The 27,293-nt window shown below is 46.5% G+C and overlaps 1 protein-coding gene across 6 annotated transcripts in view; it reads right to left on the reverse strand.

The window, feature by feature from the left end:
• Positions 1 to 27,293, reverse strand: part of NUP188 (nucleoporin 188) — a 53,082-nt gene that overhangs the window by 627 nt on the left and 25,162 nt on the right. For all 6 annotated transcript variants that reach the window (XM_026009469.2, XM_072741505.1, XM_072741497.1 and 3 more), the window contains 34 exons: positions 27,082 to 27,196; positions 26,233 to 26,433; positions 25,219 to 25,308; positions 22,465 to 22,530; positions 21,372 to 21,491; positions 20,771 to 20,897; positions 19,768 to 19,920; positions 19,458 to 19,584; positions 19,159 to 19,246; positions 18,981 to 19,057; positions 18,326 to 18,440; positions 17,070 to 17,190; positions 16,876 to 16,942; positions 15,549 to 15,671; positions 15,097 to 15,236; positions 14,149 to 14,255; positions 11,415 to 11,621; positions 11,128 to 11,297; positions 10,313 to 10,382; positions 9,865 to 9,932; positions 9,239 to 9,434; positions 6,253 to 6,330; positions 5,874 to 5,959; positions 5,527 to 5,672; positions 5,055 to 5,236; positions 3,694 to 3,894; positions 3,404 to 3,496; positions 2,816 to 2,974; positions 2,472 to 2,609; positions 1,259 to 1,333; positions 941 to 1,177; positions 675 to 806; positions 342 to 415; positions 82 to 211 (listed from right to left, as the gene is read on the reverse strand). In XM_026009469.2, coding sequence (XP_025865254.1) covers positions 82 to 211; positions 342 to 415; positions 675 to 806; positions 941 to 1,177; positions 1,259 to 1,333; positions 2,472 to 2,609; positions 2,816 to 2,974; positions 3,404 to 3,496; positions 3,694 to 3,894; positions 5,055 to 5,236; positions 5,527 to 5,672; positions 5,874 to 5,959; positions 6,253 to 6,330; positions 9,239 to 9,434; positions 9,865 to 9,932; positions 10,313 to 10,382; positions 11,128 to 11,297; positions 11,415 to 11,621; positions 14,149 to 14,255; positions 15,097 to 15,236; positions 15,549 to 15,671; positions 16,876 to 16,942; positions 17,070 to 17,190; positions 18,326 to 18,440; positions 18,981 to 19,057; positions 19,159 to 19,246; positions 19,458 to 19,584; positions 19,768 to 19,920; positions 20,771 to 20,897; positions 21,372 to 21,491; positions 22,465 to 22,530; positions 25,219 to 25,308; positions 26,233 to 26,433; positions 27,082 to 27,196 — 4,279 coding nt within the window. The remainder of the gene's footprint in view (positions 1 to 81; positions 212 to 341; positions 416 to 674; positions 807 to 940; positions 1,178 to 1,258; positions 1,334 to 2,471; positions 2,610 to 2,815; positions 2,975 to 3,403; positions 3,497 to 3,693; positions 3,895 to 5,054; positions 5,237 to 5,526; positions 5,673 to 5,873; positions 5,960 to 6,252; positions 6,331 to 9,238; positions 9,435 to 9,864; positions 9,933 to 10,312; positions 10,383 to 11,127; positions 11,298 to 11,414; positions 11,622 to 14,148; positions 14,256 to 15,096; positions 15,237 to 15,548; positions 15,672 to 16,875; positions 16,943 to 17,069; positions 17,191 to 18,325; positions 18,441 to 18,980; positions 19,058 to 19,158; positions 19,247 to 19,457; positions 19,585 to 19,767; positions 19,921 to 20,770; positions 20,898 to 21,371; positions 21,492 to 22,464; positions 22,531 to 25,218; positions 25,309 to 26,232; positions 26,434 to 27,081; positions 27,197 to 27,293) is intronic.

Raw genomic sequence — 27,293 nt, forward strand, 5'->3', positions numbered from 1 at the left:
CTAGGTGAGGCCCCTGCGGTGCCCTGGGTGCCCATCCCCAGCAGCCACCCCCTCTGGTCTGAGCCCTCTTTCCGTCTGTACCAACTCCGAGCTGAGCTCCTGCTTCATCCGCTGTTTGTCCCGGGGATGCACAGCTGGGTCCCTAAGGTAGCGCACGGCCTGAGAGATGAGCAGGTAGAAGCAGTTCTCCATGGTGAACATCAGGAGGGACCTGGGGAGAGGGCAGGGCGGGCTGCTGTGGAGAGCCATGCTGGCAGGCAGCAGGCATGCTGCCGAGCTAACGGGACGGCTGGCCCACAGCTGCCCGGACCCCAGCTCAAATCCTAGGAGGCCCTTCTTACTTCAGTGTCCTGGTGCCCTCTGCCTGTGTGCTGAGCCCCACAGCCTGGGTGAGCGGCTCCTTCTTCTTATCCAGCTGGAGAAAGAGGAACAGGGTAAAAAAGTAAGGGAACGATAGCAGGTGTGGCTCAGCACGAGCTTCCTATTTGGCAGGCCCCACGCGCAGCAGCCGCCTGCTGCCTCACTTGGTCCTCCAGAGAATCCTCCCAGGGAAGCTGAGTCACACTTGTTCAGGAAGAGGACCGGGCTCGGGAGGGCCAATAATGTGCAGGAGGCCACAGACGGTGGGACGCTGGGAAGACTGGAAAGACGAGAGTCTAACAGCTGCAGCTTACCTCTCCGAGCATGTTTAGGGCCACATTCACTGTGGCCAGAAGGGTCCCGAAGGAGGGGGCCACTTCAGAGTCAAAGGTGGGAGTGGTAAAGCTCAGGGCAAATAGGAAGTTGTATTCAGCGAGGTCCAGGGACTGCAAGGCAAGACGGGAGCAACATAGAGTGCCGCCTGGAGCCCAGATGGCTCTAAGGGCAGAGCAGGGCATAGGAGAGCCTCGGCAGCTCACCGCTGGGAGGCTGCTGGCCTGGCACGCGGGGCGGCCGGTACCTGGTCCAGCAGGATTTGGCAGACATCCGGGGTGAAGTGGCGCAGGGCCGCCAGGGTCCTGCTGAGGATCTTGAGAAGTCCATACTGGACGGTGTGTAAGGCTCGCTGCTCGGAGGCCTCTGTGTCAGCAGTGGGCTGCTTGGAGGAGGAGGAGCAGGAGAAGGGAGCAGGGGCAGCAGCGGGGAGCCGCTGGACACGGGGGGCAACAGCTGAGGGAACGCCGTCCCCATTTTTGTTCTAAGGAGACAAGAAATGGAGGTGGGGTCCCGAGAGGCTGGGGTGAGGCCCCACAAGCTGCTGGGCAGGGAGGGCGTGTACCTGCAAGCAGTGCTGCAGCATTTTGCGGCTGTGCAGGAGCGACGTGCAGGCCTGGCACAGGTACCCCAGGCTGACCTGCATCAGACACAGGGCCAAGGCGGGGGGCACTCAGCAGCAGCCTGACCGAACGAACCCCAGCCCACTCCCAGTCCTGGTGTGCTTGCTCCATCCCCAAATTCCCATAGCACTTGCCTCCCTCGTTCTCAGGTTGCAAACCTCACAGCCACTAAGGACACTTGACTACAAGCTGGGGCAAGAGGTGCCTGGGAGGGCTCCCCTGGGCCCTAGCTCGATGTCTAGCATGTGAGATGGGTTGTAAGGAAAGAAGTAAGAAGGGGGGGCAGTCTGGGTAGTTCAGCGGTTTAGTGCCTGCCTCCTTCGGCCCAAGGGCCTGATCCTGGAGACCTGGGATCGAGTCCCATGCTGGGCTCCCTGCGTGGAGCCTGCTTCTCCCTCTGCCTGTGTGTCTGTCTCTCTCTGTCTCTCTGTCTCTCATGAATAAATAAATAAAATTAAAAAAAATAAAAATAAAAAACGGGGCGGGTGCCCCGCTGGCTCAGTTCGGGGAGCATGTGGCTTTGGATCTCAGTGTCATGAGTTCGAGCCCCAAGTTGGGGGTGGAGATTGCTTAAATCAACTTTAAACTACAAAGAAAGGGGATGCCTAGGTGGCTTAGCGGTTGAGCATCTGCCTTTGGCTCAGAGGGTGATCCCAGTCCTGGGATTGAGTCCCACATCGGGCTCCCTGCATGAAGCCTGCTTCTTCCTCTGCCTCTCTGTGTGTCTCTTATGAATAAATAAAATCTTTAAAATAAATAAAAATAAAATGAAATAGAAAATAGGGATAGTTTCCCGTTTTATAGAAGAAAAAGGCTCAGGAAACATGAAATGACCTGGCCAAGGTCAGACAAATGACAAGAGCCTGCCTGACTCCAGGACCCTCCAGCTCTGCTGGCCTATCACTAAGGGATGTGAACCAAGGTCTCCAACTGAGCCCAAGTTCTTAAGCTACAAGGCTGCCCTTTACTTGGGAAAGAAAATCTTAGCTTCAGAGAAAACATGAAAAAACCAAAGTCTGTACGTGCTGAGCAAAATGCGCACGTTCTAGTAACGAGCCTGCAATTCACCAGAGGTGCCCCCCAGACAGTGCCCAATGCCCCTCACCCAAGCACATCCCCAGACCACCTCCCAAAGGAACGCAGTCTGAGGCCCACCTGGACATCCCGCATAAGCTGAGGCAGGTGGAAGTGCCATTCCTTCATGAAATTGGAGAGTTGCAGAATGAAGCCCACAGTGTGGTCTGCCTCCTCCAAGCAGGCCAGACTCTGCACTGTCCTCACTGCGCTGAGGCACTAGGAGGGGACAGACAAGGCAGGATGGGGTAAATTAGGAACCTGACCCCCCTGATCCTGCCCTCCTACAGGAGGACAGGCCCTCGGGCCACAAACACAGAGGTGATGGCACAACAGGAATCTTTGCTAAGGAGCTTCTGAATGGTTCTGAATGGCCCAACTCCTGTGACCCTGAGCCCCCACCTGTATGACTGACAGTCCCTTACCTGTAAGGTCCGCTCCTGGTGAACACCCACGAAGTCCAGGGCCTCGGTCAGGAAGTTGTAGCGCAGAGTTTTGAGGAGCCGCTCCATCAAAGACATGGATAGGCGGTAGACTCCTGGCCAAGAGGGGGCATCCACGGACTTCCGAGAGGTGCTAGGTGTCTAAGACACAAAGAGCAGACAAGACCAGGACACAGCACCATGAATCTAGCTGACAGGTACAGCGGGGCCTCCTTGCAACACAGCAGCTAAGGCAGCCTGGCTGCTTGGAGGAGAAAACCTGCAACGGTAACAGCCTGGTGACCAGCAGGGCCACAGAGGGTCCCAGGCCAGTAGTTACAGGGAAAGAGCACTCAGCAGAGATAGAAGAAGCCTGGGGTCTAGACTCAGGTCAGCCACTAACTAGCTACATGAGCTTGTCTTGCTAGAAATCAGTGTGGGGCAGGGAGGAGTCCACACCATCAGTGCATCACACAGGCCACCAAAGAGCAATTTCCCAGGCAAGTAAAAAAACCAAAGACAAGGATGCTTTTCCACTATAACTGCAGTCTGGTGCCAGTCCAGGCCCCCTAGCAAGTCACTGGAACTCACCTGCACTGTCCCGTTGGAGCTAAGCTGGTACACACTCAGGAGGGGCAGACAGATGCTCTGGGTGATGCCAGCTCCAGCTACTGCTGTAGCTCCCTGGGAGGGAAAGACCAGGAACGAGATGGAACTGGGTAAGACCCACTGTTCCTGGGACCCGTTCCCCGCAGCCACCCTGCCCAGGGGCAGCTGGAGCTCTCAGGGCAGACCAGAGCTTCTGGGAGGTCACAGGCAGTGCCAGAACCCACCTAGCACAAGCAAGGAGGCTCCCTTCGGCCCCTGGGCTTGCCTCCTACCTGCTGAGTGCGAGCCAGAGTGAGGAGCAGGTGCAGCGATGCCTCGGTGAAATGCAGGTTCTGCTTCATGCGCAGGCTCACCTCCAGAGTGGTGAAGAGGGTGGGCAGGATGGGGAGCCTGCGAGTCACCTGGAGCCACGAGTCACCATCCTCATCCACCTCGCACAGCTCCTTGGCCAAGTGCAGGCCCAAGACACACACCTGCTGGGGCCCAGGGGCAGAGATGGGCAAGAGGGAAGAAAGCAGTGCAGGGGAGAAATACAGGAGGGGGACAGCCCTGCACTGGGCCGGCCCAACCCTCACTTGGTCACACGTCTTCAAGTGAGCTTGACTAAAACAACTTGAAGTCTCTCCTGACCTGCTGGGTTCCCGCATCCCCTCATAGGGCTGCCAGCGACTCCATCCTCACTAATGAGCCACTGCCCCGACCCAGTGATGGTTCTCAACTCCTCCCTCCCCCATTACCAAACTTTTCTACTCACACCTGCTCACTGCACCCATCTCTGCCCCTCTTGCTGCACCACTGCACCCACCTCCCAGCTGGTCCTCCCCCAGCCTCCTGGACCCTCTCCAATGGATTCTTCGTACCAATGGCTTTTCAAGCTTATTTTTCACCACGATGCACAGTAATATTTTTTACACGGTGTGACTGTAGACACATGCTGATATATTTTCCTATCCTGCCCACCTGCAAAGCACACTCATACTTTTGCACTTTATCCTACTTCATAAAAAAAAAATGTTGGTTGTAACGAAACAAGCTCAGTTTGAGACTCACTATAGCAAGTCATGACCCAGTTTAAAAAAATACTCTTCTATAGTGCATCCAGGGTGATCTTTCCAGAGTCCAAATCTGATCATTTCTCTCTCCCTTGCTTAACTCCTTGAGTCCTTTCCTCTTTCACTTGGAACCCAGATCAAAGACGCTGCTGAGGCCCCTGGTCATCCCACCCCCAGCTCTCCAGCCTCTCCTCTGTGTGCAGGGGACTTGGGCCCTGGCTCACAACCCCTGTGGTTGCTCCCCAATCTTCCCTGCTCACTTTGCCTGCCTGGCTCTATCCAAACTTTAAGTCATGGCTGAAAGAGTGGTTTCTCACTGAGTCCCTCGGTTAGGTGAGAACCCCAAGCTGTAGGTTCTCATGGTATTTCTCCCATGTGGGACTTGTCACCATGGAATTCTGACATGTCTGCGTAGGCTGTGATCTGTTAATGTCCTCCACCAGACTGTGAACTCTGTAAGTGCAGGGACTAAGTGTCTCATTTGCTAATCACTCCCAGGGCCTGGCACAGAGCAGGCAGGCAGTGTGCATGTGCTGGATGTGCGTGAGCAGGACACAGTACTCCTCGGGGCGCCCCCTCACCCCATCACGCTGGTCCTTGTGCCGCAGCCGTGAGCAGTCATCCGTCTCCATGCTGTCCTTATCCTCTGTGGCACTGCCTGATGCCAGACTATGGCGGGTCTGGTCGAAGAGAGCAATCACCTCTTCCTGGAGCGTCTCGCAGACGTTCAGCACCAGCTGGGAATACTGGGGGATGTCACTCACTGCAGAGCACAGGCAGGGAAGGACACAGTCACGTTCACCACCGTCGACTCTCAGTGCATCAACGTTCCCTCCCCAGGCAGGGAGAGAGAACGTACAGTGCTGAGAGTGGGGGTTCTGCCCTGGCTGGGGGGACATACAGAACAGAGAGTCTTCTTGAAGACACATGTTCCAAGACTGACAGCTCAAACCACAAAACAGAAACGTCTGGTTCGAAAGCAGGCAAAGCCCCACCAAGCCAGCTGCCAGTGGGGTGGGGAGATCGCGGTCCGCACTCCCCTCTGCCCCTCACCTCGCATCTCCTTCATCTGCAACACTGTGATGAATGCTGAGAACATCTTGGCCTTGGTCTTCTCCATGAGTTGCTGGTCTGCCTGTAGCACTCCCTCTAGAATCTCCGTCAAGGGCCCAAGGATTTCATCCACAGAACCTAACTCCCTAGAAACAATATGGGGCAGAGAGGGAAGGAGAACACACCCCACATAAAGGCCACAAAATGGCACCCCCCTCACCTCAGGATGCCCAGTGGGCATGTTTGATAGGTCAGTCCCGGTCCCTATGATGGCGGGACTAGCCCGATTCACCCCCACTTTCTCCCCTTCAGGAAAGTGAAGGGTCAGTAAAGAGCACAGCGCTCACTTCTTCCACTGCCGGAGGAGGATGAGCAGCAGCGTGCACATCATGGAGCCAAGGCGGAGGCAGTTCACAGAGCCTGGGACCAGTAGCTGAGGAGAGACGGCACATCAGTCAGGAGTCGGTGGTCTTGTGAGCTGACATGGCTTAAGGTTTGAGCTCCGCCCACAGGACCCCTCTCAACCTCATGCCTTTCCCTCCTAGCAGTGTGCTCACAAGGCGTGGGACAAAGGTGAGAGATCACAGAGTAGCATGATGGCCTCAGGTCCCACAGGCCGCCTGAGCCCCCTGACCTGACCGTTGGGCAGCTCCACACTCATGAGCCATCCTGGGCTTTGGAGACCTTTTCCCTAGGAGGAATGTGAACTCTCCCAGACACACTTACTAACGCTTTGGTCCCATCAAGTACATCGAGAAGGAGCTGGTGACGCACTGCAGAATCAGTCAAGTGCATTACCTCTGCCTGCAAAGGAACAGGAGAAACATGGCATTAGGGCAAATGTCCCAGGTTTTAAAAGCAATGAGATATAAGGGTCCTGTCAGACAGGCACAGTCATTGGTAAGCCAGTCTTCTAATTGTCTCCCTGCTGTTTCTTTGTCCACCCTCAGATGTGCTCAAAATCGGGTCGGGTTCACCTCTTCCTCTTAATAACATCCCTCTTCTGCTCAGACCCTTGAAAGGTTTCCTTCTCAGTATTCTGGAAAAACAAACAAGGCCAAGAGGCCCCCGCCAGGATCTGGTCCAAATAATTCCGGTATCACCTACTACTGGCCTCCTTCCTCCTGTTTGAACATAGCATGCCAAGCTCTTTTCCCCTCCGGACCCTTGCACATGTGACACCATCTGCTAAGACTACTCTTTTCCATGTGCTCTCCACCTGGAAGGCTCCTTTGTATATTCGGGTCTCAGGTGGGACATCACCTCCTCAGAGAGGGCCTCCCTGACTGCTCCTATCCTACTTAAGTGCTCACTACGACAGCATTCTGATTATTTCCTTCACAGTGAAATATAATCTCAAACTAGATTTCATTGGGAATCTGTTTACATTTTGCCTTTCTTATGGACCACTCTCCACCAGATCAAAGACTTTCTCTGCCTTATTCACTGCTGAATCCCCAGGTGCCTGACACATGGTGAATGTTCTGTTAATATATTTTTTAAGATTTTATTTATTTATTCATGAGAGACAGAGAAAGAGAGGCAGAGACATAAGCACAGAGAGAAGCAGGCTCCATGCAGGAAGCCCGATGTGGGACTCAATCCCGGGACTTCAGGATCATGCCCTGGGCTGAAGGCAGTTGTTCAACTGCTAAGCCACCCATGCGTCCCTCTGTTAATATTTCTTAAATGAATAAGCAAATGGTCGCTATCCTAGACTGAATCAGATAGTTCTGTTAAAAAGAAAGAGGATGGCAGGATTTTCGGAGCCACAACCCAAGACCTGTTGCCTATGTTTTTATAGCCAGGGGAACATAGTTAAGAAAACTGTAGCAACTTCGTGTGGTAACGGACAGTAACTGGACTGATCATGGGAATATTTTCATGGTGTATAAAATACTGAATTATTATGATATCCATCTGAAACTAAAAGAACATCATAGGGCAGCCCTGGTGGCGCAGCGGTTTAGCGCGCTTGCAGCCCAGGCCGTGATCCTGGAGACTCTGGATTGAGTCCCACGTCAGGCTCTGCATGGTGCCTGCTTTTCCCTCTGCCTGTGTCTCTGCCTCTCTCTCTCTCTCTCTCTCTGCATCTCTATGAATAAATAAATAAAATCTTTAAAATAAATAAATAAAAGAACGTTATAGGTAAACTATAGTAAAAAAAAGGAATTAAAGCTTTAATAAAAAAAGAAAGAGGGGGATCCCTGGGTGGCACAGCGGTTTAGCACCTGCCTTTGGCCCAGGGCGCGATCCTGGAGACCCGGGATCGAATCCCACATCGGGCTCCCAGTGCATTGAGCCTGCTTCTCCCTCTGCCTATGTCTGCCTCTCTCTCTCATTGTGTGCCTATCATAAATATATAAAAATTAAAAAAATAAAGTTGTTTAAAAAAAAAAAAAAAGAAAGAGGGATCCCTGGGTAGCGCAGCGGTTTGGCGCCTGCCTTTGGCTCAGGGCACGATCCTGGAGACCCGGGATCGAATCCCACGTTGGGCTCCCAGTGCATGGAGCCTGCTTCTCCCTCTGCCTGTGTCTCTGCCTGTGTCTCTGCCTCTCTCTCTCTCTCTGTGACTATCGTAAATAAATAATAAAAAAAAAAAATTAAAAAAAAAAAAAGAAAGAAAGAAAAAGAGCTGCTGCCCAGCTAGGGCCTAGAGGCAGGTGACACACAGGCTCTCCAAAGGGGAATCGAACATTCCCCAAAGACTGCTGAGTGCTTTGTTGGGTTTGCAGTCTCCGGGGCCTGCAACCACTGTGATACAGCAAAGTCCCAAGGTTGTGGGCAGTCTGGCCCTGGGAACAAGTCATTCGTGGAGGATGTAAGAACACACTTGGAATAAGGCACTTCTATCAAGCCGAAGTTATTCATGAAGTCAAGATATCAATCTGGATTCCCCAAGGAAGAACAGTTCAAGACTAAGTTCCCACTGCACAACAGGATAATGTGAAACCACACATACAGACACGCCAAAAAAAAAAAAAAAAAAAATGCACACTCTCTCTCTCCAAAAGCAACTCTCGGGACGCCTGGGTGGCTCAGCAGTTTAGCGTCTGCCTTTGGCTCAGGTCATGATCCTGGAGTCCCGGGATCGAGTCCCACATCGGACTCCCTGCATGGAGCCTGCTTCTCCCTTTGCCTGTGTCTCTCTCATGAATAAATAATAATAATAATAATAATAATAATAATAATAAAGAAAAACTCAGTAGTCACACAGTGCATAGACAATGCCTCTGTTCTTTTTCTAAGACCAGGAAATGCAGTTTCTAGAAGCAATGAAAACAAACTGCTCCCTAGAGATGGTGTTGCCACAGCTGTCACAGCTACCTGCTGACCAGTCGACAAATATTTACTTAGTATGCGCAGGATACGCACCTGAGCAGGTGATGCTACCTGTGCATGAGAAGCAAATGAAGAAGGGGTCTCCTGAGACCCATCCAGGGCCACAAGGGCAGCTACAGGAGGCTGTCTCACGACTGTTGCAAGACATTTTAAATTCCTTCTCTGCGTTTTTCTTTAAGGTCCCTTGTTGGATCCAACATCCTAAATGGCCCACAGAAGCCCCCCCCATCTACAAGCACAGAACTGTTACATTTTAGCTCTCAGGGAAAATCCTTGGTTCAACCTTCATCCCAAGGGGCTGTGTTTGTTAGGCATCCCAGCACAGAGTTGCTAGGATACCCAAGTGAAAACCACTCCAAGAGGCTCTTACGTGACTGGTGGCGATGATGAGGAGCATCCTCCAGGCGGAGACCAGCATCTGATACTCCACCAGGGAGGTGCAGCTGCTGCCCTCGGTGTCAGCTGTGTGAACCGCCAAAGACTTGACGTAGCCTGACCAGTAGGCAAAGCGTTTCTCGCTGGAAAATTTCTTAAGTGTATCTTTTAATGACTGATCTAATGAACCCCTAGGATGTTAAGAAAAGACAAAACCCACAGTTAGGTTTTGAAAGCAGATGGAGATGTAATGGGCACAGACCCTTGTCGAGGCAGAGAAAGCGACCTCACTTGGGCTTAAAGGCAGACGGCTCCGGTCACCTCCACTGTGAGGGGCTCATACTTCTTGCTCAACATAATGGGTTAGGTTGAGGCCTTTTCCAGGATTCCTCCTCCATATAATCCCAGGCACATGGAGTTTGCTTCACAATAACTCTCTCTGACAATCATAAATGCCATCAATGGACTGGCCAGGGACACAAATCAGCGGCCCTCCATAAATGGCTCTGAACCAGCTCTCTCCTCTACCTTGGCTCAAAGAGCCACGCACCCAGTGGCAGGCCACTGGACACCCCCCCACCCAAATCTTAAATTCAAATCTCAAAAGGGGAAAAGACTCACTTAACTACATAGTATATCTCCAAGCAAATTATCTTCATGATGAGGGCACAGGTCTCCAGGATGCTGGGCTGTGGAGGGGAGAGCAGAGCACACATCAATCATGAGGAGAAACTCTTCTTTGGTGTCCTCCACAACGGAACAGAGCAGGGACATGATACTTGCAAACAGGGAAATCCAATCTCTAACAAATGTGAACCGCCATCTGCAGTGTTGGGTCCACAGAAGACCATAGAGCCATCAATGCAGAGCAGGGCATGCTACTTTCCTTCCCTTGGCAAGTTTCAAAGGGACAGGAAGCAAGCGTGCCTCTGAGGAAAAAAGTTTCCAGTAAAGAAAATGCTCTGGTTGCTTAACTGAGAGGAGCTACCATTTCCTATCCCTCAGCCTCACCACCCAGCCTGTCCTTCCAGGGACTCTCCGCCCCATCCCACCCTCCACCCCAGCTTACCTCAGATGTTTCTGAGGGAGGAGAAAGGGTTCCAAACAGCGGACTGGTTAAATTCTCCCAAAACTTGGGTCTGAAAGGAAAGTACATACATCATACTTTTCTCTCATGCGGGCCTTCTCGAAGTTCTGTCCACCCACCTCAGCTGGTTACTTGTCCTTACTGTATACGTCTCAACCCTAACGTGTCTCATGAGTCACCTGCTCCTACATAAATGCAATAGGTTCCACAGATAAAAATTGTTTTCCTGTTAAGAAACACAATTCTATGTATGTTGTAGAGTTGACCAATAAAAAAATGTCATGATTTGTGCTGCTGTACATTTCCCACAGCCTCACAAAGAAGAGAGCAGGGAGGGAAGAGGAAACAGACTCCCATGGTCAGGCTTTTTAATGTCCCTTCCCTCTTTGCACAAGCAGGGTCCTGGAGAATTGGGGGTTTCATTCAGTTCAAGGGCTTGAACAAGCCACTCTCATCTAAAGCTACTGTTTCTCCACAACAATAAGATTGTTTTTGTTTTTGTTTTTCACAACAATGGATTTTGAAGGGGTCAGCAGAGGGAAGAACACAAAAGGCCAGAAAAGGAGGGCACCTTAAGGTAAGGAAGCCTCTGCCTTCAGGTAAAGAGGACACCAGCCAGCGGCAGCACAGAAGAAGATGACTAAGGGGAAAGCTCCCAAACTCTGCATGAGGTACCAAGTGCTCCTCAGGCCTATGCTAAGTGATTGGTCACAACAAACCCCAAAAGTATAAACTACTGTTACTCCCGTTTTGCAGACATGACCTTGGAGATAAATCCCTCCTGGAGTCAGACTCACTTGGTTCTGAGGACCAGCATGGCACTATCACGCCGGTCCTGCCACAGGGCATGCAGAAAGGCAATGGCTGCCCGATGCAGAAGTGGGGGACACCAGTAGCGGTCTTGCTGCTGGGAATCTATCAGCTCCAGTACCGCATGGAGGCAGCTCCACACCCCAAGGCTGAATTCCTGCAAGAAGGCCAAGCAGACATTCAGTCCTTCAGGTGCCACTGGCAAGTGCACCTGTGGGGCCCACACCCACCTTCAAGGAGCTGTCTCCCAGCTTCATCCCCCACACAGGCTCACCTTGGAGCCATTGCTGCCATCCTTCACCTCCAGATTCAGAAACAGCTCAATGAGGCCAGGCTGAGTCTCTACTGCAACTGTTAGGAACTCCAGAATCATCACTTTGATGCGCATGTCCTCAATCTTGCTCTGCAGTCGGGTCAGGAAGGCATCTCGAATGGCGGCCGCATCATTTCCCAGGCAGGCATATACTGACATTGGGGCCACCTGGGAAACCAAACACAGACTTACAGCTCAACTTTCAGAAAAGCCTCAAGAAGCTCCTAGAGAAGGTATTGGAGAACTCGCAGAAAATGAGCAGAAAGGGAAACATCAGATGTATAGCTCCAGATTAGAAGGGACACTGCTTCAAAAGGGACACTACAGTACAAAACGTCCAAAAATTCACAGAAGAAAAAGTAATGAACTTACTTAAAAGAAAGAAAGGGAAATTAACTTACTTAAAAGAAAGGGAAACCTCAGATGTATAGCTCCAGATTAGAAGGGACACTGCTTCAAAAGGGACACTACAGTACAAAACGTCCAAAAATTCACAGAAGAAAAAGTAATTAACTTAAAAACATGCGCGATCTCTCTCGTGGTTAAAGAAACACAGGGTACAACATGAGACAATACCGATTTGCCTATTTGATTACCAAGTTAAAAAACTCATGGGGGGGGGGGGGCAGCACTCGTGGCTCAGCGGTTTAGCGCCGCCTTCAGCCCAGGGCGTGATCCTGGAGACCTGGGATCGAGTTCCATGTCGGACTCCCTGCACGGAGCCTGCTTCTCTCCCTCTGCCTGTGTCTCTGTGTCTCTCATGAATAAATAAATAAAATCTTAAAAAAAAACAAAACAAAAACAAAACTCATGGGATTATCGCTGCAAGGATGCAAGGCTTGGTGTTTGGAGTACACACTGTCAGGGCACAGCTGGCTTGATCTTGGGGTGGTGAGTTCAAGCACTATGATGGGTGTGGGGTTACATTAAAAAAAAAAAGGAGCATAAACTATTACAATCCTTTTTGTAGGACAACTTAGAAATGTCTAAAAAAAATTAAAACGTTCACTAATACCTAATTTTTAGGAACTGAAAACAGAAGTTTATGGAACTCTATGGACAAGAGCCCCTGCAGCACTGCCTGTAATAGTGAAAGACAAAAAAAAGTCCAAATCAATTAGGATGCACCCTTCTGTGGCACAACATGTTAGCATTAAAGACCATAAAGTAGCCCAAATGTGCCCATGTGGAAAGACCACAAGATGTGGTATTCCGTGAAGAAAGTTAGTCACTAGTCATAAAACTATATATGGTGCCATTCTACTCTTATAAAGAACAAAGAGCACACCAAACACCCTCTGATATATAATTACAGATAAAAAGAAATCTGGAGTGGGGCACCTGGGTGGCTCAGTTGGTTGAGCAACTGACTCTCATAATTGACTCAGGTGATGATCTCGAGGTTATGAGATCAAGTTCCATGTCAGACTCCATGCTGAGTGTGAAACCTGCTTAAGATTCTCTCTGCCCGGGATCCCTGGGTGGCACAGCAGTTTGGTGCCTGTCTTTGGCCCAGGGCGCGATCCTGGAGACCTGGGATCGAATCCCACATCGGGCTCCCGGTGCATGGAGCCTGCTTCTCCCTCTGCCTATATCTCTGCCTCTCTCTCTTTCTCTCTCTGTGACTATCATAAATAAATAAAAATTAAAAAAAAAAAAAAAAAAAGATTCTCTCTGCCCGTTCTCTAGCTCTCAAAAAAAAAAAAAAAAAAAAAAAAGATAAAAAGAAATTGGAACAATGCATACCAATCTGCTCATAGGGACTTGTGGAACAAAGGGATCACAGAGGACCTTAACTTTCTATGTCACACTTATCTGTAACATTTCAGTATTTTATTTTATTTTTTTTATTTTATTTTATTATTTTTTTTTTTATTTATGATAGTCACAGAGAGAGAGAGAGAGAGGCAGAGACACAAGCAGAGGGAGAAGCAGGCTCCATGCACCGGAAGCCCGACGTGGGATTCGATCCTGGGTCTCCAGGATCGCGCCCTGGGCCAAAGGCAAGCGCCAAACCGCTACGCCACCCAGGGATCCCCATTTCAGTATTTTAAAATGAATATGCATGTCTTTTGTAATAGGAAAAAAAACTCCTCATAAAACATCATTTATGTGTGTTGTGTATAGCAACACAATTTGTCTATTGTGCGTATGACTGTATCACTTTAAAGTCAGAAAAGTCTTGGGGTACCTAGGTGGCTCAGTCAGCTGAGTGTCCGACTCTTGATTTTGGTTCAGGTTATGATCTCAGGGTCATGGGATCCGGCCCTGTATCAGGCTCTGTCCTGGGCATGGAGTCTGCTTGGGATTCTATCTCTCCCTCTGTACCTTCACCCCCACCCCCACACACATGCACACTCTCTTTCAAATAAACAAACAAACAAAATCTTTAAAAGTCAGAGAAGGGCAGCCTGGGTGGCTCAGCCGTTTAGTGCCACCTTCAGCCTAGGAGTCCTGGGGCCCCGGGATCAAGTCCCATGTCAGGCTCCCTGCATGGAGCCTGCTACTCCCTCTGCCTGTGTCTGTGCTTCTCTCTCTCTTTGTCTCTCTCATGAATAAATAAATAAAATCCTTAAAAATAAATAAATAAAAGTCAGAGAAGCCCAAGTCAGCTGTTCGTCTTAAAAGAAGGCAGGAGCAGTCTAAAGCACAAAGTCAGTTTTCTGGGGCTTTGGCTGATTAAATGGGAACCTACCGTGGCCAGACGTTTCAGCAGCTGGATGGCAAGACGTGGCAAAGCAGGATCATGTTTGTGGTAGATGTATTTGGCAAGAACAGCAATGAGGTTGTTCCCATGGGCACCTGAAGCAGGACAGGAAACAGGATAGGTATCAAGTGTACCCAAGTCAAGCTCCTAAGAGAGGCTTTAGTCACAAAGGCTCACACATTGAGTGAGTTTACTGCCCTCAAGTACCTGGAGGGCCAGAGCAAATATAGGTGGCCATACCATTCTCTCTTTTCAGTAGCCAAGGGAATAAGCAGGATTTAGAGGTAAAGAGCCCAATTCAATTCATTAAGAGCAGAAAGAGAGACATTTTGGAAAAAAAAACAAAACAAAAAAACAGGTAGTCTCTTAACAAACAGGTTAGAAAAAGACACCACACTGAAGACCTGCACTGAAATGCAAAAATTATCAAAATCCCAAAATAACACAAGTAGATCTCAGACATTACCCAAACACCTACTTAAAAATGAGGAAAACGGGGTCCCAAAGGGATTAAATGAATAGTGTAAGGGCAAAGAGCAAAACAGTCAATATATAACAGGTACCACGAACTTCTCTTCATGATTTACAAGGAGTAATCTTAGCTCCATTGCAATCTATTATCATCATTTTATAGACCAGAAACCTGAGGCAGAGTTGTTTAATAATGAGCCCAAGGTAACATGGCTGATTAGAGCCAAAATCTGAAGCAAGGTAGTGTGACTTTGAACATGGGTTCTTAACTATTATCCTGTCATCAATGGAGGCAGAAGTGGAGGATATTCCACCCCTCTTGTTTCTAAGTCCAGGATGGGAGCTGGTGATCTTTCCCAAATTCCCTCCAGGAATTAGTCAGAATATGCTTCCAGCCTCTAACAACACAGCCTGAAGTATGTCCTTGTGGGCAGAAGCACTGTGGGTCAGAAGCGCAATACATACCATGCTGTGTGAGAGCCTGCTCCAGGGGGGACACCACATTAGAAGGCGGTTTCAGCCGAATAACATTGTTGGTGACGGAGAATGCCAGTTTCACTGTCTTGATCAGCAGCTGGCCCTGCCCCTGGCCCTCTGCCCCATCGCTAGGGTGCCAAATGGAAACCAAAGTGGATTCAGACAACATGACTTCATTCACAACATATGTGCTCTCATGAATTAGATTCCAACAATAATCCCAGAGTTCAACAGCTTCTGTTATAGGCCCCAGTCCAAACTAGGAGAGAGGTGGAGCAATCAACTCCCTTTGCTGTGTGCCAGTCTACACAGCAGCCACTAGGGTATACAAAGGCTACATCCTAGGGGTCTTTAAAAAGCTATCGCACATTAACTTACACTAGAATTCTGAGAACATGCAGGCACAGTAAAGATAAATGGAGAGGGAGAGGTAGCCCTACCTGCGGGGCTGAGCAGCCATCACCATGTCAATGGTGTCCACACCGACGCCCATGATATTAATGACTGTCTGTCCCGCCTCTGTGTAGGCCAGGCTGCAGATGCAGAGAGACTGAAGACTGGGGCTGTGATGCAAGACAGACATGTCCCCAGTTACCAGGGAGCCGCCAAGTTTATTACCGAAAGGGAAGGGCACTGTCCAAACCAAACCAAGTGGACATCAGTCATACAGATAAGCTTTGTGACAGATAAACATACTGATCACTTTCCTTAAGTAGACTTAGGGGCACCTGAGAGATTCAGTCAGTTAACATCTATCTCCGGCTCAGGGCATAATCTTGGGGTCCTGGGATCGAGCCCCACATCAGACTCTCTGCTCAGTGGGGAGTCTGCTTCTCCTTATCCCTCTGCCCCTCTCCACAACTTGTGCTCTTAATCTCTCTCTTTCAAATAAATGGATAAAAATCTTTTTAAAAAAAAATGACCTGATCTTAGAAACCACCCTGAGAAGCTCTCTCAATGTCCGATTAATTAACGGATAGATTTACTGAACTGAATCATTATTAACCCACACAACTGAATGCTCAGAACAAGACAGATCTATGTGAAATGGTATGGAATGAAATTTTAGAGCAGTCAGTACAAGCAGAGGAAAACACCTGGCATAAAATATACTAAATTGTAGTCATCTCTGAGAAACAGGTTTTTTTGTTATTTTATTTATTTTTAAGATTTTATTTATTCATGAGAGACAGAGAGAAAGAAAGAGAGAGAGAGAGGTAGAGGTAGAGACACAGGCAGAGGGAGAAGCAGGCTCCATGCAGGGAGCCTGACGTGGGACTCAATCCCAGGTCTCCAGGATCACGCCCTGCGCTGAAGGTGGTGCTAAACTTCTGAGCCACCTGGGCTGCCCATGTTTTTATTTTTAAAAGATTTTATTCATCCATTTGACAGAGAGTGAGCAAGCAAGCACACAAGCAGGTGGAACAGCAGGCAGAGGTTGAAGAAGGGCACTTCACAGATTAGTTCCCAATGAACATGTGTAACTTTTATAAAGACCTTAAAAACAATTTCTGTGTGTGTACACACACGCAATCTCACTGGGGACAGGCTCGTTCCCATTTCATTTCTCTTTTCAACCCACAGGGAGAAAGGATACAGTCCAGTGGAAAGCAAATCAGAACCTCAAGAATACTGTACTGAGCTCTGGGCTCAAGCAAGCTGAGTTTTCTGGAAGAATGAGGTGGTTCTGCACAGCAGAAACCCTAATACTTTTGGGGAGTGGCAGCATCCAGGTGTACCCTGCTCGAGCAATCACCCCACTCATACCTGCCATGTAGGTCAGCCTCATGGCACAGGTTCAGGATCGCATGAATCAGCTCCAGGATCAGGCAACCTGGATTCCAAAAAAGACACAGCAATGATGTGGCCTTGTGTGATGACCCTCATCCCAAGAAAGGGGAAGACAAGATCTCCAGGGAGCCAGGAGTTGCTCAGGTTTTCCCTGTGAACCCCTTCCTTACCAATCTGTTCTCTCACACCATGGGAGTTGTAACGCCACTTGTGATAGCCGGGAAGCATCTCTTTCAGCACAAACATGACACAAGGCACCAGCCCTTGACTCTGGGTACTGCCAAGCTGCCCCTACAAGAAACCATGATGTGAGGACTTATGCCATTTAAGGAAGTCATTTAGCCATCAGAGATTTAACTTGAAACCCACAGGTCCACAGGAAATCGGGGCAAACCCTGGCAAACATCAGAACACTCTGGTTCAACGGGGTCCAAGCTGTGGGTTTCTCTGAAATAGGGAAAAAGACTAATAAGACAATATTACAATGTTCCAAAAGGCAGCTACACGAAGAGGACAAGGGACTGTTAAACCTGGGGAGAGTGGAGGTACCGTCAACATGAAGGACATGGGGCTGTCAGGAACATTATGTCAGGGTCACAATGCTAGCCACGCCCTTAACCTCTACCCTGCCACTGGAATACCTGCCACTGGAATACCAGAAAGGAGCTCTGATACTCATAATTCTTTGTCTAATGTTACTCGTTAACATCAGCTTCCTTACCTTGAAAGTGGGGATTCTTTACTTCTGTGTGAACATACCGATCTTCATCCCTATCTCCACACAGGATGGTTTCTACCTTTGTAAGCACTCGTTCAATGATCCTTGTAGGCAAGATGTAGGTTGAGTGCTTTTCATGTGTGGTCCTCTCCATAACTCCATGGAATAGAGACCATTTACTACTCCTATTTTACAGAGATTCTAAGAAATTTTATATTCCCTTCTCAGGTCTGGACTGATCTAAGGCTGATGCAGCAGGCAGGTGGTCAACCTGAAACGTAAACCTAATTCTATGGGAATCAAAAATCTGTTTTTCAAACTGAGTTGTGATCCATTAGTGGATTGTGAAATCAGCTTATTAGAAAATAACAAAGTACCTTTTGTGTTGTCAGAGCAGCGCTGAAGTTGTGAAACTCTGCTCCAGGGGTCCACACACACACGTATGTGCACGTTGGGCCATGATATAAAACATACATATTACCCTGGGCACCAATGAAAATAGCTTGATATTCACCAAATCATAGCTCCTGCCTCCGAGTATTACATAAATTAACATAGATAAGGTACTCCAAAAATCAGGCATACAGTCAATTCTCAATACACAGAAAACATTAACGCCATAACTTGAGGACAATTGCTGCGCCTGTAGACAAGAGGACTATAGTTGGAGAGAAACTATTTGGATGATTCCATCTGACCGGCTCTAACCTTGACAAGAGTGGTGATTAAGCGCAGAAAGGCAACAGTGACCCCGTACTCGCCCTGGGGCTGCTCACTGTTCATCAAGAGGCTTCCGTACCCTCCAGCATTCATCCCCTCAGCGCTGGGAAAGAACAGAGGCAGAGGAATCAGGGTGGAGCAATCTTAGGGTTTCCAGAAACTATCACAGAGCATTCTTGTTACTACCTAGATGGCTTGGGCCCCAAATAGAAAATCTATGCTCAAGAATTTATCAAATCTAGGCTATTTTCTACCCCAGATGAGCATTAAAAACCTCAAAAGGCTTAAAGATCAAATAAACAAAAACGTAAACATAAAAAAAATACTTGTCATAAAAGAGAAAAGAATACAAAGTAGGATATAGGAGGAGCCTGTGTAACAGTAGCTGTCCAGCAAGTACGCTCTAGCAGCCATGAATCAAGGAAAGATACGAGTGACTACAGCCTCAGAAAGGGAAGCCAAGTCTGGATCTAGACACCTCTGGATTCTCCTGAATTTAAAGTTAACTCCCACGCACATCCAGGTTGCCACTGGATGACAAATACATCCACGGGGAAACTTCTTTGAAAGTAATGAAGCTAGTCTGGACCTGAAATGTGCCTGGTACTCCCATATGCTCTACCCAACCTAAGACGTGACTTACCTAATCATCTGACTCATGTTGGAGACCTGGTGGGCCACGAAAGGTAAAAAGCCTGTGTGACGAAGATCAGTCCAGACCTGAGAAGGGAAAATAAGAGCCCAGTGTCCACATGTCTTCAGGCATACATCAAGCAAGAACAACATTTTTTGGCTATGAGGAAGAGTTAGTTGTCTCTCACCTTTGCTGGGTTCCGGGCAGCCAAAACAGTCAAGCAGTTGACACAAGAAGCAATGACATCCACTGGTGGGGAGATCACGGTCGTTAGCCTGGTTAAAGAACAGTGCACTATACTTGGTAAAATGAATAATACAACTTATCCCACCACAAATATCTTCCAGTTCTCTCTGCCCAAGTTCCTCCTCTCAGCAGGGATGGAAAAACAGGAAGGCCCTCAGCTGGGGATTATATCACCCCAGGCCTTCCCAGAGGGAAAAGAGCATGAACATTAAGCCAGTGGGTGTGTGACCAGATGCTTACCGCTGCAGCAACATGTAGATGCGGGACGTGATGGGCAAGAGACAGTCTGCTATGGACAGATCTGTGCTGATGACCTTATGGACCAGATCAATGATGGGTCTGACCCGCTGGCAGTGCTGGATTACATCTGTAGGCAAAGAAAGCAAACACTTCCTTTAAGATCACTGAGTAGTCTCTGAGGCCCAGATAAACATTACACTTAGCCCAGTCTGGATGGTTTTCAATTTTATCTTGAGATTCTGTTTGTCCTCCAAATCTAAGCAGGGCCAGTTTTCCTCCCCACAGTCACATTTCCCGGAGCAGACCTCACCTGCGGTGGAAACGACATGCAGCAGCATTTCAATCTCACAGGTAAAGAGGGTCCAGCTGCTGTACGAGTACTCCCAGCGTACCAGGTAAGCCCTGTCATCCAGTACCACTTGGCCCACAGTGCCCTGAGGTATGCGGAGGTTGGTCTGACCCCCTAAAGGAGAGAGGAAGAAAAATGGGTCAAATACCTGGGGATACAACAGGAAAAAGTGACTCCTACACCAGACACCAATACTTAGTGACACAGAGATGTACACTCTCTCTTCCAAGTAGCTAACACTGATAGACTGTTTTTTACCCAAGGTATAGCCTGTGTCAGAATTCCCTTTCTTCTCAAGGCTGGAGTAATATCCCACTCTATGTATGTACCACATTCTGTTTATCAATTTCATCTGCTGGTAGACACTTATTTAAAATTGTTATTATATATACCCTTTTACCCAACAACCTCACTTTGAGGACTCTGCACTAAAAACAAAAGCACCAGTGTATAAAGGGACATGTACCCAAGGCAGCATTGTTTGTAGTGGCAAAAACCCGACACAGCTTACATGTCCTTTAAAAGGTAAAAGATACAAAATTCTGGGACACTAAGAATAATTCTGTAGTTACTAAAAAGAATGAGTCAGATCCATACATAAAAAAAGCAACTTGCAGAATCTACGAAAATGTACATAGTATATAAAAGGACACACACCAGCTCTTAACACTGACTATCCAATAGACATGTCTGAACAAATGAACTTTGTAAAGCATAAATCTGCACTGTTTCTCATTACAGTAAACACACATTATTTTTGAAATAAAACAATCTAATGTAAAAAAGGGAGAAATGCACTAATAAGTTCTCAAAAAGCATAGTGGAGAGAAGGAACTGCTCTAAAGGCAGCTTGCACGAAAAAGTTAAAGCCAAAAAAAAAGAAAAAGAAAAAGTTAAAGCAGCAAATATGAATTCTAAACAGAGGCTGAGGAAAAGCCACTCAACCAGGGTCTCTCCATCTTACCAAGAGGATAAAGGAGTTTGGACGTTTGCCTCCGCCAGAGTGTTCCATCTTCGTGGGAGACCACATCATGGGGCTTGTGCTTATAAAGTTCATTGTAGAAAGACATCTTATCCAAGAAACTATACACCTGTCAACACACAGAAAAAAATCCAGCCACATGTTCACCTGGGGGACACACAACGGGTCTCACGTCCACTTCTCTGCTCTTTAACCAAACCGTGTATGTGCGGACTCTCAAACTTCTCACAAACCTGCCTCCACACTCCTTATAAGCCCTCACCATTCTCAAACACTAAGCTCACGGACCCCTCACTATAGACAGTCCACCTGAACAGTGGGTCTCCACTACTCAAATGTCATCGACTGTGTGGCTTTGTTAGTTATTCCCTCGTGTCTACTGTTATTCTCGGCCAATGAGATAGTAAGGAACTTTATATGTTGTCCTACTCCCACAGCATCTACAATAGGTACTTATTTTATAGAACTGAGGCACTATCTCTGGCACTGTTCATTCAACTTCAGACTAATTCTTGCTGTGGTAGTGGCACCCCAAAAAATATCTCCCACACTCTGAATTCAGGCATCTAACTGAACCACCTACCTTTTTGGCAGTGGACTTCCCTGACACGAGGGCTCGTAGCAATTGCAGAAGTGGGGAGAGGAGATGGGGGAACATCCCACATACACTGTCCAGAATGATCCCAAGCCCAGAGGTCGGCTCCTATGGTGGAAGGAGAGAAATCACTGACCTTCATGTTATTCATGAAATTAACACATCTCTGAAGTGCCCAGCAATCGTAAGAAAACCTCAAATCAATCCTTTCCCTCAGACAGACATCTCTCCTCCCTTAACAATTTAGTAAGACTTCCATATGTTCACTGAAAATGACTATCAACAGCAGACCTTGTTAGGACCTGAAAAGAGAACACCACTGCCTCCAGTGACCTTTTCCTGGCCATTCTCCCTCTAGGAAGACAACGGTGTTCAACTCTGCGTGACATGTTGCCAATAAGATAAAAACCATCCAACAACATGTCAGCATTTAGCTACCACACATGGGCAACAGATCCTCAATCTAAATATTGCTTTATACCATCTTCTCCCAAGGAACGGTGTAAGAATGGATAGTAATTCCAGAAGGGGGGGAAGACACATAGGCATATCAATCAGGCCACAGCACAGAGAACAGATTTATTCATCAGCTGGACCCTGGGGTTTGGGCTATTGTCAATGCTAAGCCTAAGCACTGGTTAGAAACTGTTCACTCCAAAGCCAAATTCTTATCTAACCAGTTACAATACTCTGACAACTCAGAGTTACAATCCCCCAATAGCATGTTCAAGAGTTATAGTAATACTGGTGTTTGAGACTGTCCATGTGAACAAAGACTTGATGTATAGGAGAGAACATGCTGGTTAGTAATACAGGCTACAGTCTTACATCAGCCAGAATTGCTTCCTGATCCTAGCTATTTGTCTAGCCATGTGACCTTGGACTAATCATTTCACATCTCTGAGCATCACCTTTCCTCATATGCAAAATGGTGATGATGATGGTAATTCTACTCTACAGATTTTTATAAAGATTAATGTGAAAAGACAATTGCTTAATATCAGACATATTGCAAAATAAATGCCTGATAAATTCTTTCCCTAAAAGAATATCTTAGCATAATTCCCTTGGACACACTTACTGTTCCCCAGAATAGTTCTGGAAGAGAAGGGTCTGCCAGGACTTCACATGCTGTGTCTATTACATCCTGTTGAGGGGAGGAGGGAGAAAATAGCTTATTTGCCCTCGTTGACCAAGTTTTATCTTTTTTTATTGTATTCTATTCAAATAAAAACACCAACAATACTTTCACATACTATGTCAGAAAGAACCCTGGGATTAGAAAAGTAAGATTATATCCTGTCTAGGGTGTATATTATATCTGTTGTATGGTGTTAGGTAAGTTAACCTCTCAGAACTTCAAAATCCTTATAAAATGGTGACAATATTATCCGCTTCACAGTATCACTGTAAGGACTAAATGAGATAATGTATGAAACGGACTATAAATTTTAAGATGCCATGTAAATGGGAGGTATTACTAGTGTCCACTAAACTGTTCTCCTAGGGGGCGAGAATAATACTTTTAGGTTTCTTTAATCCTCAGCACCTAGCACAGAACACTGGGAATGTACCAGTTATGTACAGAACTCTTATAGCCCAGATACGTTAATATCAATCCTCCAGGTATGCAGTAAGGTCCCAATGTGACCAGAATTTTGGCAAAGGATGGAAAGCTTACTCTGTGCTCCTAGAGATTTAGAATGGGAGTCTTCCAGTTAATACCAATTTCTTTTCTAATGATAAGAAATCTTCATTTTTACCAACTTCACCAAATTTTTTCAATTTCCAAAACAAGTCATTAAAAACAAATACAATGACTTAATTAAAAAAGAACTGCACAAACAGCACTTTCCATTGCAGGGAACCATGATTCCTTGGAGAAATGGCAGATGCCAGGTCTGGGGCAAGAATCTCATAAGATAATCCTACAACATTGTATCGTACCATAAAGCAATCGAGCTATCAAAGTATGTGAACGTAGTGTCAGACAAATTCAGAAGCTCATCAAAAAGAGTTCTTACTGGCCAAAGGTGGGCGACCTGAGCATAAGAATAGTAACTGTATGGGATCCCTGGGTGGCGCAGCGGTTTGGCGCCTGCCTTTGGCTCAGGGCGCGATCCTGGAGACCCGAGATCGAATCCCATGTCAGGCTCCGGGTGCATGGAGCCTGCTTCTCCCTCTGCCTGTGTCTCTGCCTCTCTCTCTCTCTCTCTGTGACTATCGTAAATAAATAATTAAAAAAAAAATAATAAAGCTTGCTTGCTTTAAAAAAAAAAAAAAAGAATAGTAACTGTAGTGGATGTAAAAATTTAAAAACATCACTAACCACGTTAGGACTTTGTAGGATGGTAGGAAAAATTGGTACATAGGAAAATAAGCATGTATAGTACTTTATACCAGAGTATCAGATAGCTAATAGCTAATGAGAGCAGATGCTGAGGTAAAACTGATATAGAATATTAATTTTAGGTGTACAACATAATGATCTAATATTTGCATATACTGTGAAACAAACTTTTCTATAGCAACCTTCCAACCAATAAAAAGAGAAAAGATAGGGAAGCCTGGGTGGCTCAGTGGTTTAGCACCTGCCTTTGGCCCAGGGTGTGATCCTGGAATCCCAGAATCAAGTCCCACATTGGGCTCCCTGTGTGGAGCCTGCTTCTCCCTCTGCCTATGTCTCTGCCTCTCCTTTCTCTGTCTCTCATGAATAAATAAATCTTAAAAAACGAAAGAAAGAAAGAAAGAAAGAAAGAAAGAAAGAAAGAAAGAAAGAAAGAAAGAGAGAAAAAAGAAAAAGAAAGAAAGAAAGAAAGAAAGAAAGAAAGAAAGAAAGAAAGAAAGAGAAAGAAAGAAAGAAACTTAAACCTTGACATATTTGAAAATATTGTTTGTTTAGATGTAAAGGTATATGATTGTAAAGTTTTACTAGCTCCTATTCTGGTTCATCAAATATTCATAGATGAAACTAAATGATGTCAGAGATTTGCTTCAAAATATGGAGGGAAAGGGCAAGATCTGCTGTCAGTTGATACTTTGGACGCTGATGATAGGACCATTTAAGTTTGTTACACAATTTTGTCTTCTTTGATGTAGATTTAACATGTTTCTTTCTTTTCTTTCTTCCTTTCCCTTTTCCCTTTTCCTTTTTCCCCTTTCCCTTTTTTTCCCTCCCTCCCTCCCTCTCTCTCTCTCTCTTTCTCTCTTTCTCTCTTTCTTTCTTTCTTTCTGTTATTTATTCATTAGAGAGGCAGAGACAGAGAGAGGGAGAAGCAGGCTCCATGTAGGCAGCCCGATGTGGGACTCGATCTGGGGCTCCCAGATCATGCCCTGAGCCAAAGGCTGACACTCAACCACTGAGCCACCCAGGCATCCCTAAAATGTTTCATGTTTTAAAAACATTGCAGAAGAATATTTATTAGCACCCACAGATGTTTAGGACAGCTGTACTATCCCAAAATGAAATTACAAAGCAGTATATACACTGTGATTCTACTTTTAGAGTAGATTTATTATATATTTTTTTGATTTATTATATTTTTAACATATACCCACAAACACACATACACACAGAAAATGTTTGGAAATGTTAATATCAAAATATTAAGAGAGATTATCCTATGTGGTGGGATTACACTTTTTTCTTTTTATCAGCACTTTCTGATTTTTCTGTCATTAATCTGTATCTTTTGTATAATACAAATGAAAAGAAACAGCAATAAACAAATTAACACCTGAAATATGTGAGTGTGTGTGATGCCAGTTTCACATCTTAGGGATATGACTGCAAAGCCAGGCAGTGTAGACAGCCTCACAAAAGCCAGATACCGACCTGCTGATTGCCCAGTGTGTGCAGCTCCAGTGAGGTCAGAACGAAAGAAAGGAGTCCGTAGACACACATGCATGCAGTGCTGGTGGTACACTGTAATGGCAAAGGAGTCAGTGACTAATTCTGAATAATGAAACTCTTCCCCCAGATTCAGCAAAATCCTACACTTTAATATAGTCTCTCTAAACAAATGGGAAGGGAATCCAAGGCTTTGTAATTGTCCTAATTTAGACCCAAAATCAGGAAGACAAGGGGAAAAATGAAAATGCAGGAACCATAAAGATCACCACACAGCCAATAATAAATTCAAAAGGGAACCATTCTCAAAATGATCAGTTTTTGTGGGGAAGAAAACCACATGCAGTCTAGAGAAAAGATAAGAGTCTCTATGTGCTGATATGAATGATGCAGCTGCCTGAATGGTCACCAAGATAAATCAACCAGTGCCAGCCAGTGGTGCCTGCCGGCTGAAATTTCCTGCTCGTGGGTCAAAACAAGCTCACTAAACAGTGCTTCTGAAATTAAGCCCCAATACAACAAGACTCAAGAGAATGGCTAATTTATCCTGCTATGGACTAATGAGTAGGCTCCCAAAAAAGATTTCTCCAGTCAATGTGGTCAAAGCTATCTTCCAGATTATCATACTGGCATAGTATACTATACTGGCAGAGTCAGACACCATGGGTTCAAATTTAACCTACCACTAACTGGCAGTTATTGTTCCTGTGGGCAAATTACATCTTCATGAGTCTCAATTTCCAAATATGTAAAATAGGATGAAAATTGCTAGTGCAAAGAAATGGTGAAAATAAAGGAAGAATGAAATAAGAGAATGTGCAGAGGGTGCTGATAACAGTGTCTAGTCCTACTAAATGCTCTACAAAGTTAGAAACAACATAGTCATCATTTTCCACATTACTATTACGCAATATAATTACTACCATCATGATTCATTAACAAGCTTCTGCCCCGCTCTCTGGTACACTTTTGCTCAAACACCAATAGCCCGAGTCTCACATCATTTCCCCCACTGGCCAGTGAGCGGAGCAGTCGGGTCAGGTACTGAAAGACATTCAGCTGGATGGCTGTGCCACCTATCTTCCGGACAACACTGCTTGTCTCTTCTGGATGCAGGGTGTGACGGAGAAGAGCCCAGGCCAAAAGCACTGGGGCATGATGTGGAATGTCCCCAAAGGTCAACATCAAACGGTCCATATCCTGATGAAAAGAAAAAAAATCTGCATCACTGAAAAGAGAAAGGGTCAGAGCCCTCCACAGGACCCTACATCACATTTAGTATGTCTTCCATTTGTCCACAGTGGCCCCTTGTCCTATTCTGGGAAATTACTCTATCCCAACCCCCAGCCACCTCACTAATAATAAACCCCTCCATTACTCTTCCCTATCTGCACAATCTTTTTCTCCTAATTTTAAGTCATTTTAACGTAACATTATAGAATACATATTCAAATGGAATTTTCTTTAGAAAGTTTCCTGAGTCTTCTTGAACTTTCTCTGGTCTTTCCCCACTTTCTGTCTAACCATCATCCCATCTCAATGTGCTTCCCCTTTGCTCTTCTTGCACAAGGTCCAGAAACAAAGACAAGCCCCAAGGTTCTATACTTGGGCCTCTTTTGTCCTGATGCCACCTCTCTGAGTGACTCTACTCATTCTCACAGACTCAACTACCACCAATGTGCAGAAAACTGAAATCAGAGATTTCTTACAGCTCCAATTAACTTAACAATGTAGAACTTCAAATTCCACCACTAGGAAAATTTTATGTAGTAGTATAGTTTAGTGGTTAAAAACATTCTCCTGATTATAAACTGTGTAAAAAGAGAAAGGAGACTATTCCAAGTTCACCTGACAAATAAGCCCATCCTGGGCAAACTGGTGCAGTTCTCTTCGGTCATCCAAAGCACACTTATGCAAGGATTCAATATCCATGCCTTCCACCAGGATAAGGGCACTGAAGTAGCTGGAAAGAAAAAGGGTATTATGGTGTCATGTGTGTTACTCTGAACCTTGTTGGGAGAATAAGCTGAAACATTACAGACACTTTATTATCAAAAAAA

This window comes from Vulpes vulpes, chromosome 2 (genome assembly GCF_048418805.1).
Source record: "Vulpes vulpes isolate BD-2025 chromosome 2, VulVul3, whole genome shotgun sequence".
Lineage (NCBI taxonomy): Eukaryota > Metazoa > Chordata > Mammalia > Carnivora > Canidae > Vulpes > Vulpes vulpes.